The sequence below is a fragment of the Capsella rubella genome, unplaced genomic scaffold (assembly GCF_000375325.1).
Source record: "Capsella rubella cultivar Monte Gargano unplaced genomic scaffold, Caprub1_0 scaffold_1, whole genome shotgun sequence".
Taxonomy (NCBI): domain Eukaryota; kingdom Viridiplantae; phylum Streptophyta; class Magnoliopsida; order Brassicales; family Brassicaceae; genus Capsella; species Capsella rubella.
Window position 1 is genome coordinate 18351409 of NW_006238923.1, and position 12445 is coordinate 18363853.

The window sequence follows — 12445 nt, forward strand, 5'->3', positions numbered from 1 at the left end:
TAACATATTTAAAATATTAAATTATGATCAATTTAAAATGAAAGTTTAATTTTATTATTACCACTAATAAAAAATTTAAGTATTGTTTTTCTTATTTTAACATTTCATTTTTTTACATAATTTATTTTTATTTATATAAACTTTCTATTAATTAAATAAGTAACATAAATTTGCACTAAATGAATGTTTTTAATTTATTTTAATGTTTAAACAAAAATGTGGCTTATGTAGATGCTTAGGTGGCATCATGAGAAAAGAGAAAAAGCTAACTTTATATATATAGATAGATACACGATTGAATAACACCTGATTTTATAATACATCCAATTCTTTTAAAATCCACAATTCAATAACACCCCCTAAATTATAAACGGAGAAATAAATGTTAGCTTTTTTTAAAGGTTCCCAACGAACATTGCAAATATATTATTGATTATAAATAAAAAAGGATAAATTTAAAAATTATATCTGCTATTATATATGTATAGTATATTGTATAATAGTTTTGCTCTCCTATTCATGTCTCTACGCAGTGGTCAGCATTGACCCTAGAAATGGAGGTTCATTGTGAGCCACGAGCGAACACCATTGATTACTTGAGGAACATTTGCATGATGATCCCTGCACAAGGTATAACCCCAAAATTAGATTCAGAAAAATAAGGTCAAGTAGCTAGTAATTAAAGCAAAGCAAAGTTAAGTTAATTCATGTTTAGATACCCTTCGTATGGTGTGAATGTGACTGGACATCCAGCCGCGCGAAGAGTGTCAAAACATATGTTTCCAACTTGGAAGGGAACTATAGCATCAGCTGTGAAACACAGAAAACAAAAAAGACAAAGAAGAATCAATATCATCTCGCAATTGATATATAAATTGTAAAGTAGATATGTAGATGACAATATACACATACAAGTTCCATGTGTAAGTAAGATTTGTACGGATGGAGCAAGACTTGTGTAACTAAATGACATGTTGCGGCGAAAGTTTCTGGAAGATTTGAGTTAGGTTTCCATGTTTAACTGAGAGTTTGTGTAACTTAAGTTTTCTTACAAATAGTAATGTTCTGGTTTAAAGAGACCTTACCTCATAGCAGGAAGCCATCCGTTGATCCCTACAATAATTCTTAGTCTTATGGTTTTCTTACATCCAATGAAATAACAAGTTGCAAAGTAGAGAGCTACCGCTGCACCCATGCCTATACCTCCTAGTCCTAACATGACTATCATAAACCACTTAAATTAATAGATTTGATGCGAACTATAAAACTAAGCATGTTATGTGTAGATGATGATTATGGGTTACCATTGGGTGGTTCATCTTTTAGAAGGTTAGTAACAAACACAGATACAGAATTTAAAGAAACCATATCGTCTGCCATGTTCTCTGAAATTCCCGTGACATCGCACCCTAATTCATCGAAAAGATTTTATATACAATGTTATTTATTTTTAATTCAAATTTTAAAAGACATTATATATAACTAGTGTCTTCCTAAAGTTTCAAGCCAAATAATTTTATCTTACAAGCAGTAGTTTGGGTTCCACCCAAGGAAGTCACGGGACGTGTTGGAGCAGTCGGACAAATCCATTTTATCTATGCATAAAAATCGTAACTTTCTAATCAGAAACTTCTGTTTGGCTAATATATATTCAGATTTATGGCAAAATTAACATGTGTATGGATCCATACATTTGGAAGATTTAGTTTACGTACAAACTTAGCTGAGCTGCATGGAGAAAAAATATACATATAGAGTGAGAGTCATACTTGAAGTAAGAAATGAACAAGACTGATTTTACGTATATACATACAACTTTAGTGAAGTGAGCTCATAAGAAATGAAATTTAATACAAAAAGCTTAGGGAAACAAATATTATATATGTAAAATACTTCAAAAAAAAAGCAAAACAAATTATGATATATGTGTATATATATATATTATAATAAAAAAAAAAGTATGTGATTATCAGATTGTGTTACTCTCGGCCATTCTGCCCGATGTCATGAAGCCAGACTATAGTTGCCTTGTGAATTCCTGTTGGTGAAATTACTTTCGTGTCTCCAAAAGCAATGGCACTACCTGTACATATTGTAAAATTTTAATGTATCAATTCCAAACAGATATATAACTAAAGGAAAAAAAATCATGAACAATCAACAACTAAGGAAAATAATAATTTCTTTAGAAAACTTTTGGATTGCACTAGATAGAGATGGAAAGGGGAAGGTATTGTGTATTTATAATCAAATTAGGAGTGTTAAGAAATAAAGACTTTTCAATTAAAGTTGGGTACATTAAAAAAAATATTGGTATTGAAAATTGGATATGCTTATAAAAAATATTACTAATCAAAGTTCGATCGTCTTATCATGATGGTCGGATGTAGAATATTATGTTTTAGGAGACATAATTTAATTGAGAACATAATAAAATATGAATGCAAATCTAATTTCTTTAGTTTGTTAAGCTTTTCATTTTGTAGACCAATCCAAAAAATACTAACTAAAAAAATATTAAAATTACTTTTAATAAATTGTGACGTCTATCGAAAAATTACTAACTAAAATTACTTTTCTTCTTTCTTGGTTTCTATGACATCTATCGACATAGGATTTATACAAATAATTCGAGTTTCCAAATATATATATGTGAGAATAAAATATTATGGCCGATGGCGTCGGTGATCTATGCGTGGATTTGACAACAATGGTTAGGATATTCACTAAGATTATCTTTATCTCTTTCATATCATACATTCTCTTGTATAGCTAAGTTAAGATCATTTCATCTTTATCTCTTGTTGAGATCATATATGTAACTGACTTGTGTATATATATTCACATATACATTAATACATATCAATAACATTGTCAGTTCTAAACACTTACAGTGAGAAGATGAGAAAGCAGAAAGAAGGGAGTAAGGAGAAGAGAGAGCAGAAGAAGCAGAAGCAACTGGAGAAGCTTTTGCAGAAGCAGAAGAACCAAAAGAAAAAATAGGAATATAGGATGATGATGACTAGATTACGACCAAAGACTTTTAAAACCTTTTAATCGATTTAAGAACTTGATTTGAACTAATTTTAATGGCCTCTTATATGACTACTACGACCTATGACTTTAAAACGTTTGACTTTCACAGGAGACCGAGATAAGATATTAAGAAATGAACAAACATAATAACAGCAAAATTTGACAAAATATATAACTTCGCTAGAGAAAGGAGCATTGCGAAATTAATTTTCCAGATTTTACTAGACAAGAGTTATACATGAAAAAATAGTAGATAAATTAAAGAAAACACAGAATGGAAAAATAAATTTTAGTTATTTAAAGGTTCCTAATGAAGAATACATTGCATATATATTATTGATTATGAACAAAAAAAAAAAGAGAAAATTAATAAAAATTAAATATGCCATTATATATAGTTTATTGTATAATAATTTTCTCTCCAATTCGTTTCTCTACTCACTGGTGAGCATTGACCCTAGACTTGGAGGTTTGTTGTGAGCCACGTACGAACACCATTAATTACTGGTAAATTTGTTAGAATTGCATAATGATGCCTGAACAAGGTATATAACCCCAAAAGTAGATTCAGAAAAATAAGGTCAAGTAGTTAGTAATTAAAGCAAAGCAAAGTTAAGTTAATTCATGTTTAGATACCCTTCGTATGGTATGAATGTAACTGAAAATCCAGCCGTGCGGAGAATATCAGAACACTTGTTTCCAACTTGGAAGGGAACTATAGTATCACCTGTCACACACAGAAGAAAAAAAAGGACAAAGAAGAATCAGTATCATCTCGAGATTGATATATAAATCATAAAGTAGATATGTAGATGACAATATACACATACAAGTTCCATGTGTAAGTAAGATTTGTAGGGATGGAGCGAGACTTGGGTTGCGGCGGAAGTTTCTGCAAGATTGGAGTTAGGTTTCCATGTTTAAATGAAAGTTTGTGTAACTTAAGTTTTCTTACAAATAGCAATGTGACATTAAAGTTTAAAATGAGCCTACCTCCAAGCAGGAAGCCATCCGTTGATCCCTACAATAGTTCTTAGTCGTCTTATGGTTTGTTCCCATCCAGTGATATGAGAAGTCGAAAAGTAGAGAGCTGCCGCTGCACCCATGCCGATACCTCCTAGTCCTATCTTGACTATCAATAACCAATTGGATTAATAGATTTGATATATAAAGTTTGATGCATACTATAAAAAAAAAACTAAGCATGTTATGTGTAGATGATGATTATGGGTTACCATTGCTTGGTTCATCTTTTAGAAGGTTAACAACAAACCCAGCTGTAGAATTTAAAGAAACCATATCGTCTGTCATGTTCTCAGAAATTCCCGTGGCATCGAACCCTAATTCATCGAAAATATTTTATATACAATGTTATTAGCTTTTAATTAAAATTTTAAAAGACATTAAATAGAACTAGTGTCTTTCTAAAGATTAAAGCCAAATAAATATATCTTACAAGCAGTAGCTTGGATTCCACCCAAGTAGTTAACGGGGCGTGTTGGAGCAGTCGGACAAATCCATTTTACCTATGCATAAAAATTATAACTTCTAATTAGAAACATATGTTTGGATTCATACATATATATATTATGGCAAAATTAACATGTGCATGGATTCATACATTTGGAAGATTCAATTTGCGTACAAACGTACCTGACCTGCATGCAAAAAGAATAGACATATAGAGTTAGTTAGCAAAAAATAGACATATAGAGTGAGATATAGAGTTAGTTAGCAAAAAATAAACTCCTAGTATGTATTTGAAGTACAGAGCTGCATGCAGAAAGAATCGATATATAGAGTTAGTTAGCAAAAATAGACATGTAGAGTGAGAGACACACTTGAAGTATAGAAATGAACAAGACTGATTTTACGTATATACAAGCAACTTTAGTAAAGTGAGCTCATAAGAAATGAAATTTAATACAAAAAGCTTAGGGAAAAAATATTATGTACAATACTTCAAACAAAAATCAAAACAAATTATAATATATGTATATATATTATATAGAAAAAAAGAAATATGTGATTGTTAGATTTTGTTACTCTCGGCCATTCTCCGCGATGTCATGAAGCCAGAGTATAGTTGCCTTGTGAATTCCTGTTGGTGGAACTATTGTAGTGTTTCCACAAGCAATGGCATTACCTGTACATATTGTAAAATTTTAATGTATCAATTCCAAATTGAGATATAACAATGAACAATTAAGGAAAATACATACTAGAAGCCATGTTTTGATGAAATAATCACTTTTCTTTCGAAATTTTTTGATTGCACTAGATAGAGATGGAGATTTTAAGGAACATGTATTGTGTATTTATAATCAAATTGGATGCATAAAAAAAATATTACTAATCAAAGTTCCATCATCTTATTATGATGGTCGGATCAAGAATATTTTGTTTTTGGATACATAATTTAATTTTAGAACATAAGAAAATGTTACTCGAAACCCAGCCTTGCGAAGAAACATTAATAATGACAACAAGGAAGAAAGAACAAACCAGAAGCCACATTTTTCTTTTCTTTTGAAGAAGAAGCTTTTTCTTTTCTTGAACGAGAACTAGAAGCCATGTTTTGATATGAGAAGAAGTTGCACTAGAGATGAAAGATATAAGAGAAGGCAAGGGAAGCCATTGTGTATTTATACAAGAAATGAGTGTTTCCTTTTTTCTTTTCTTTTTATTTTTAAACCAACAAAAGGAACCTTATGACAGAAAAAAAATCTAATTTTAACAAAAAAGAAAGAAAGAAAGAAAAATCTAGTATTAAAAGTTGACAAAATCACACACCTTAAAGTTATAACTAGTTTTCATAACAAAGTTTCAGTGGAGGCATAATTTATTAAAAGTAATTTTAATATTTTTATTTAGTATCTATTGGAATTGTCTACAAAATGAAAAGCTTAAAAACCAAACAAAAATAAACTTTTGATGTAATTAACACAATTCAATAATCTATAGATCATATAAATAAAAGAAAAGAAAAACATCTAAATTTGACACTTTATCAAAGTTGTTTTTAAGGTACTTTTAATTTTGATGTTATAAAGTAATTAGTTGTGTTTAAATGTAATTAATATAATATCTTTCTTGATTTTATCCCTTTATAATTTGTTCCCTAAATTAAATAGCACGTTGAGCTCTTTGAGTTTCTTTTTTTTTGTCGAACAGTTTTGGATTGCATTAAATTGGGGCCGGTACATAAACTGCCGGTTCAGCTAATACAAGGGAGGGCTTTGGTACAGAATATTAAAGGAAATTGAAAATCCGGTACACTAATTAAAGCAGATTAAGAAAAACTTTTTGGATAGATTTGAAGCAAATTAAAGGGCTCTGAGATTTCTCTCAAGAGGGATAGAAATTTTTTTAAGTTAATTCATGTTTAGCTACCCTTTTTTTTGGTGTTAATGTGATTGGACATCCAGTCATGGAAACTATATTATCAGCTGAGACATCTAACTTGTACGTAAAGTAGTATTTCAAACAACACAATCTTGAGATGCAGGAGGTGATTCTATCGACTTAGGCCTTGATTGGTTATGTCTTTAGAAACTTTCCACAGTCAAATTTTGATGCACAGCACTAAACCTAAAACAATCAAACTTTTGAAACTTTTGATTTTCTTTTTTAATCCAAAATATTTCCTTAATAATTATTTCGGTTGTACAAAATTTTAATTTCTACGGCCAAAATACTACAACAACAAAATCTACACCTTAAAATCTACAGTCCAAAAACTAAAGCTACAGCCATTACCAATCACGGTCTTAGTCATAGTAAATATGGATGCTTGTCATTCATAGTCATCTATCTAGTATCCCAAATTATGATCTGATTCATCTCCATGCCTGTTAATGAAAGCAACATATATGGAGAACATAATTGTAATCAACTTACAATAGAATTACATATATAATCATGTCAAGACGATTAGACGAACATAAATTAAGTGACGTGACAAAAATTAGAACGCATACAAGCTTTAGTAAATTGAAGAAATCTTTTATGATCGTATAATATAATTCTATTATATAATATGATGATAAAAGATTTCTGCAGGATAAAAGATTTCTATCAATGGCCTGTTATATATTACTATTTATTTTGCTAAGATAATGGCCTCTTATATGACTACGACCTAAGACTTTAAAACGTTTGACTTTGATTTTGATGATTTAATGCAACGTTTAGCACCAGGACCATTCACTTCAGCTGATCGTGTTCATGAAAATCATTGACAGATGATGTTATTCGATGATGCTCCATCAATCCATCTTGCTTACGAGTGTTAATTAATGATGTCTTCCCCAGTGAGAGACGTTTGTGGAATTTTGAGCACAGATACAACCTTTTACTTAGTATCATTCTCTCTCATAAATGGTTACATAACATTACATCTAGTGAAAGGAGCATTGCGAAATTAATTTGCCAGATTTTAATAGAAAATTAAAGAGATACAAAAAAAAAAAACATCGTAGATCAATTATAACATGAAATGGAGAAATAAAATTTAGTTTTTTTTTAAAGGTTCCCAACGAAGAATACATTGCATATATATTATTGATTATGAACAAATATATATTATTGATTATGCACAAATAAGGAGAAATTTAAAAATGAAATCTGCTATTATTATTTATTATATATATAAATAATAGTTTCGCCCTCCAATTCCTTTCTCTACACATTTTTGAGCATTAACCCTACAGTTGGAAGTTCGTTGTGAGCCACATGCGAACAACATTGATTACTTGGGGAACTGTAGCATGATGATTTCTGTGCAAGGTATAACCCCAAAATTAGATTCAGAAATATAAGGTCACGTGGTAACTAAAGCAAAGCAAAGAATCATATTTAGATACCCTTCGTATGGTGTGAATGTGACTGGAAATCCAGCCCTGTGAAGAGTGTCACGACATCTGTTTCCAACAGAGAGGGGAACTATAGCATCAGCTGTGACACACAGAAAAAATAAGGACAAAGAAGATCAGTATCATCTCGCTATTGATATATAAATCGTAAGGTATATATGTAGATGACAATATACACAAACAAGTTCCATGTGTAAGTAAGATCGGCACGGATGGAGCAAGACTTGGGGTTCCATAATTAAATGACATGTTTTGGCGTAAGTTCCTGCAAGATTTGAGTTAGGCTTCCATGTTGTTAAATAAAATTTTGTGTAACTTAAATTTTCTTACAAATTGTGACATTATTGGGTTTAAAGCGAGCCTACCTCCAAGCAGGAAGCCATCCGTTGATCCCTACAATAGCTCTTAGTCTTATGGTTTGCTGCCATCCAGTGATATAACAAGTCGCAAGGTAGAGAGCTACCGATGCACCCAAGCCGATACCTCCTAGTCCGATCATGACTATCGAAAACCAATAGGATTAATAGATTTGATATGTAAAGTTTGATGCATACTATAAAAACTAAGCATATTATGTGTAGATGATGATTATGGGTTACCATTGTTTGGTTCGTCTTGTAAAAGGTTAACAACAAACGCAGCTATAGAATTTAAAGAAACCATATCATCTTCCATGTTCTCAGAAACTCCCGTGACATCGGACCCTAATTGATCAAAAAGATTGTATATACAATGTTATTAGGTTTTACTTAACTATTTTTTAATTAAAATTTTAGACGATCACATTAACTAGAACTAGTGTCTTTTTAAAGTTATAAGCCAAAATATAACTTACAAGCAGTAGTTTGGGTTCCACCCAAGGAAGTCACTGGACGTCTTGGAGCAGTCGGACAAATCCATTTTACCTATGCATAAAAATTATAATTTATAATTAGAAACTTCTCTGTTTGCCTAAAAAAAAATCAAATTCAGATTTATTGCAAAATTAACATGTGCATGGATCCATACAGTTGGAAGATTCAGTTGACGTACAAATATAGCTGAGCTGCATGCAGAAAGAATAGACATATATAGAGTGAGAGACACACTTGAACTACGTACAGAGAAGAACAAGATTTTACGTATATACAATTTTAGTGAAGTGAGCTTATAAAACAAATGAAATTTGAGTGAAATGATACGAGAGAAAAAAAAAGTTATTAATTATTCGTGTCAAGCCACCAATATATTAATACAAAAATGGGAAAAACTATTATACACAAATAAAAAATTCTAATCAAATCAAATCAGGTCATAATATTTGTAGAACAAGCCAAAATCAACTTAAAAATAAAATAAATACTTTTCAGTCCCATGTTTCTTCCATTTAAAGCCAAAAAAAAACCTTAAAAGTTGAGAAATTATCAAACATGTTTATAAGTTGCTCGGTTACTAGAATATGGCATTTTAAAAAACTTTTGTTAAAACGAGATAGGTTACTTTGACACTTGAAAAAAAAAAATCCCTATAATATAATACAAAGTAAAGTATGTGATTTTGTTACTCTCGGCCTTTCTCCCCGATGTCATGAAGCCAGACTATCGTGGCCTTGTGAATTCCTTTTGGTGAAACAATTTTAGTGTCTCCACAAGCAATGCCAGTACCTGTACATATTGTAAAAGTTTAATGTATACAAACAGATATATAACTACAGAAATATAAATAATGAACAATCAACAATTAAGGAAAATCCATACTAGAAGCCATGTTTTGATGAAATAATCACTTCTTTCGAAAACTTTGATTGCACTAGATAGAGAGATGGAGATTTTAAGGGAAGGTATTGTGTATTTATAATCAAATTAGGAGAGTTAAGAAATAAATTTTTCTCAATTAAAGTTGGGTACATTTAAAAAACAATCTTGGTATTGAAAATTGGATGCATGAAAAATATATTATTAATAAATGTTCGATCATCTTATTATGATGGTGGGATCTACAATAAGTATTTTTTTTTTTGAAACATAAATTAATTGAGAACATAATAAAATGGTGATAAGATTTCTACCAAAAAAATAAAATGGTGATAAGATATAACTTGTGTAGTAAGATATCTTTAAATTAGTAATATATCAACTTTTTCTAAGTGAATGAATATCTAAACAAACATGTATCATAATAAGAATGTTCTGGTCCCAAATCTTGACCAATTTCATTAAAAATATGATAAGTTAATAGGATAATATTTTTATATATATTAATTTAATATGTTTATTGTATAAAATCCGGGGTTGTATATTTAAATTGCATAAAAACTTGGGAAAAGTTATAATTTATAAATGTGAAAATTGATGTCATACTAATATCTGGGATTGAAATTGAATATAATTTTGAAAATATTAAATACATCAGATCATAGGGAAACTTTGAAAAATTATTTGTTATCGTACCCTTTTTACATTTACTCTCAAAGGCTATTTATTTTCAATTATACCTCATTCACCTCCTTTTTTAAAGCATAAGTAGCATTACGTTAACCCACCATTTGCCGTATACAAATAGTTAATTTAAGAAGTATCGATAAAGTTATAAATAATAATAAAAACGAGACTTGAAAAATAAGCACAAGTATTGATTTAAGTTAATACAACATTTGCCTCCAGAGGTAGAACAAACCATTCATCATAAACCAAACGCCTCGGTAAAAAACCATCACCAAGGGCCTTCTTCTTCTTAACTATTACTCCTCTTCATCTTCCTCTTGTTTTTCTTCTTGTCCACGTCCTCCGTTTCTTGCACTTTCCCTTTGCTTGATTTGCCACCATGGTAGGAAGCATCCTCCTGAAGAAGAGAAAACCGAGATTTTCTAGGCAGCCAGTCCAACATCGCCCGTTTATGTGCTCTACTAGAGAGATGCATGGAGAATTTTTCAAAGTCTTTCTCAACATTACCACGGCAGCAATCTGAGCAAACACAGCTGGCAGATTCACCCGTTTCACTGCACATACCCCCCTCAAGTTCCCCTGAATCTGCCGGAAGAAAGCTTAGAATAGAATCATATGGAAAAAACTTGTATCCCCCTTTATAGCTGAAGAGGTCAGAAATAGACTGCAATACCCCTGGATGGCCTATGACCATTATAATAGCTGGAGGTGGATTCGCAGCGGTATAATCACGAACAATATAATTAATGCTTGAGCGACCGCAATGGTTGTTATCAAGAGAGATTCCACCGGAATAGACTCCTCTCAGGATGTTATCAGGGACGTCTGTTAGTACGCCAACGGCAGTGATGGTGAGAGGACCAGAGTAGCCTTTGTTCTTCAAAAACCGTTTAATACTAGGACCGACCAGACGAGGATCACAGGAAGAGGGAACAGGACACGTATTGATGTCCCAAAAGACCAATGTTATAGCCTCCTGGTAATGACACTCACTTAAAGGACGCCCAACATTCTGCGGCAACAGGTTCACCGACTTGAATTGATGTTGTTCACTAGAGAGATGCACGGTGAGATTATCAAAGCCTCTGTAAGCAAGGCCAGGGTAGCATACTGAGCAAAACCAGTAGGCAGATTCCCCAGTTTCACTGCACTTATCCTCCTCAAGTGCCCCTGAATCTGCCAGAAGAAATCTTTGAAGAGAAGAATATGGAAACGGCTTAAGAAGGTTGCAATCCATATTTTTTAGGTATCGAGAAGTAAGCCCGCTGATTTTTGCATCGGATATGACCATTATATTAACTGGAAACATATGGCTATTGGTAAAGTCACAAGCGAGAAGCTCAATGTCTGAGGAACCGTAAGGGACATTGGTGAGAGTGATTCCACTGGAGGAGACTCCCTTCAGGATGTCAACATGGACCTTTTCTAATAAGCCAACGGCAATGATGATGGAAGGGCCAACGTAGCCTTTCTTCAACAAAAACCGTTTGATGCACGGACCAACCAGAGGGGCATCAGAACAACGAGGAACCGGACACGTATTTATGTCCCAAAAGACCAATGTTAGAGCCTTCTTCTTTGACTGAAAATAGTCAATAGGTGGTGTAAGCAGAGGACACCAGTCCCACGTCATGAGAGATTTTGCACTAGAAACAGGGGGATCCGGGGGTGGAGGAGCATTATTTGGATTCAGTAACTCGAACAACAATTGTTCATGTTCATCACCATGGAGATGCGTGATGAAATTCTCAAAGACATGGTCAGGAGGATCACGGCAGCATAACAAGCATTCCCAGCAGGGAGATTCAACTGTCTCTGCCCAGCAGTCAACTATTTCCTCAGGTGCCACTGAATCTTGCTCAAGAAGGCTTTGAAGAGAATCATAGGGACACGGCTGGAGAAGGTGGTGTCCCGTTAAACGTAGGTACTCAGAAACACCAGTGAAGATATTCGGATCGGATATGACCATTATATTAGCTGGAGGTGGATATGCATCGGCAAACTCACAAATATTACTGCTAATGTCATCAGGAGCTGAACCGTAGGGGACGTTAGTGAGAGATATTCCACTGGAAAAGACTCCTCTCAGGATGTTCTCAGGGACATCTTTAA

The 12445-nt window shown here is 32.4% G+C and overlaps 3 protein-coding genes across 5 annotated transcripts; all 3 read right to left on the bottom strand.

Annotated features, from left to right (window-relative positions):
* Window positions 1–254: 254 nt before the first annotated feature.
* On the bottom strand, window positions 255–2442 carry LOC17897326 (acyl-protein thioesterase 2). Of its 2 annotated transcripts, XM_006303693.2 has the most exons (8): window positions 1984–2442; window positions 1692–1728; window positions 1526–1595; window positions 1305–1409; window positions 1086–1221; window positions 913–989; window positions 720–810; window positions 255–621 (listed from the first exon to the last, which is right to left on the bottom strand). In XM_006303693.2, the coding sequence occupies exons 4-8, from the start codon at window positions 1378–1380 to the stop codon at window positions 549–551; spliced, it is 453 nt and encodes a 150-aa protein (XP_006303755.2). In that variant the 5' UTR covers window positions 1381–1409; window positions 1526–1595; window positions 1692–1728; window positions 1984–2442; the 3' UTR covers window positions 255–548. The 2 variants fall into 2 exon arrangements, with proteins under 2 accessions (XP_006303755.2, XP_023632573.1); XM_023776805.1 differs by having other exon boundaries at window positions 1692–2442.
* Window positions 2443–3311: 869 nt separating this feature from the next.
* On the bottom strand, window positions 3312–5656 carry LOC17897811 (acyl-protein thioesterase 1). The gene is made up of 9 exons (XM_023776829.1): window positions 5542–5656; window positions 5083–5182; window positions 4658–4694; window positions 4493–4562; window positions 4272–4376; window positions 4030–4168; window positions 3867–3928; window positions 3673–3763; window positions 3312–3572 (listed from the first exon to the last, which is right to left on the bottom strand). Exons 1-9 carry the CDS (start codon window positions 5609–5611, stop codon window positions 3494–3496), a joined length of 753 nt encoding a protein of 250 aa, XP_023632597.1. The 5' UTR covers window positions 5612–5656; the 3' UTR covers window positions 3312–3493.
* A 1970-nt stretch (window positions 5657–7626) lies between these two features.
* LOC17898689 (acyl-protein thioesterase 2) lies at window positions 7627–9711 on the bottom strand. Of its 2 annotated transcripts, none has more exons than XM_023776892.1 (9): window positions 9647–9711; window positions 9454–9553; window positions 8919–8955; window positions 8746–8815; window positions 8510–8614; window positions 8276–8411; window positions 8093–8175; window positions 7902–7992; window positions 7627–7815 (listed from the first exon to the last, which is right to left on the bottom strand). In XM_023776892.1, the coding sequence occupies exons 1-9, from the start codon at window positions 9654–9656 to the stop codon at window positions 7743–7745; spliced, it is 705 nt and encodes a 234-aa protein (XP_023632660.1). In that variant the 5' UTR covers window positions 9657–9711; the 3' UTR covers window positions 7627–7742. The 2 variants fall into 2 exon arrangements, with proteins under 2 accessions (XP_023632660.1, XP_023632659.1); XM_023776891.1 differs by having other exon boundaries at window positions 7628–7815; window positions 8087–8175.
* Between the last annotated feature and the right edge of the window lie 2734 nt (window positions 9712–12445).

Bases quoted from the DNA above. Each gene is read 5' to 3' on its own strand.
- LOC17897326 (XM_023776805.1), bottom strand. From the start codon at position 1,751: ATGTATATTTTTTCTCCATGCAGCTCAGCTAAGTTTGTACGTAAACTA. The intron at 811-912 runs GTATGTGTATAT...TGTGTTTCACAG, and splicing joins CTTACTTACACATGGAACTT to CTGATGCTATAGTTCCCTTC. The intron at 622-719 runs GTATCTAAACAT...TACCTTGTGCAG, and splicing joins ACATTCACACCATACGAAGG to GGATCATCATGCAAATGTTC.
- LOC17897811 (XM_023776829.1), bottom strand. From the start codon at position 5,611: ATGGCTTCTAGTTCTCGTTCAAGAAAAGAAAAAGCTTCTTCTTCAAAA. The intron at 5,183-5,541 runs GTTTGTTCTTTC...CAATATGTACAG, and splicing joins AAAGAAAAATGTGGCTTCTG to GTAATGCCATTGCTTGTGGA. The intron at 3,764-3,866 runs GTATGTGTATAT...TGTGTGTGACAG, and splicing joins CTTACTTACACATGGAACTT to GTGATACTATAGTTCCCTTC.
- LOC17898689 (XM_023776891.1), bottom strand. The intron at 8,615-8,745 runs GTAAGTTATATT...TTGATCAATTAG, and splicing joins TGGAACCCAAACTACTGCTT to GGTCCGATGTCACGGGAGTT. The intron at 7,993-8,086 runs GTATATTGTCAT...TGTGTGTCACAG, and splicing joins TACACATGGAACTTGTTTGT to CTGATGCTATAGTTCCCCTC.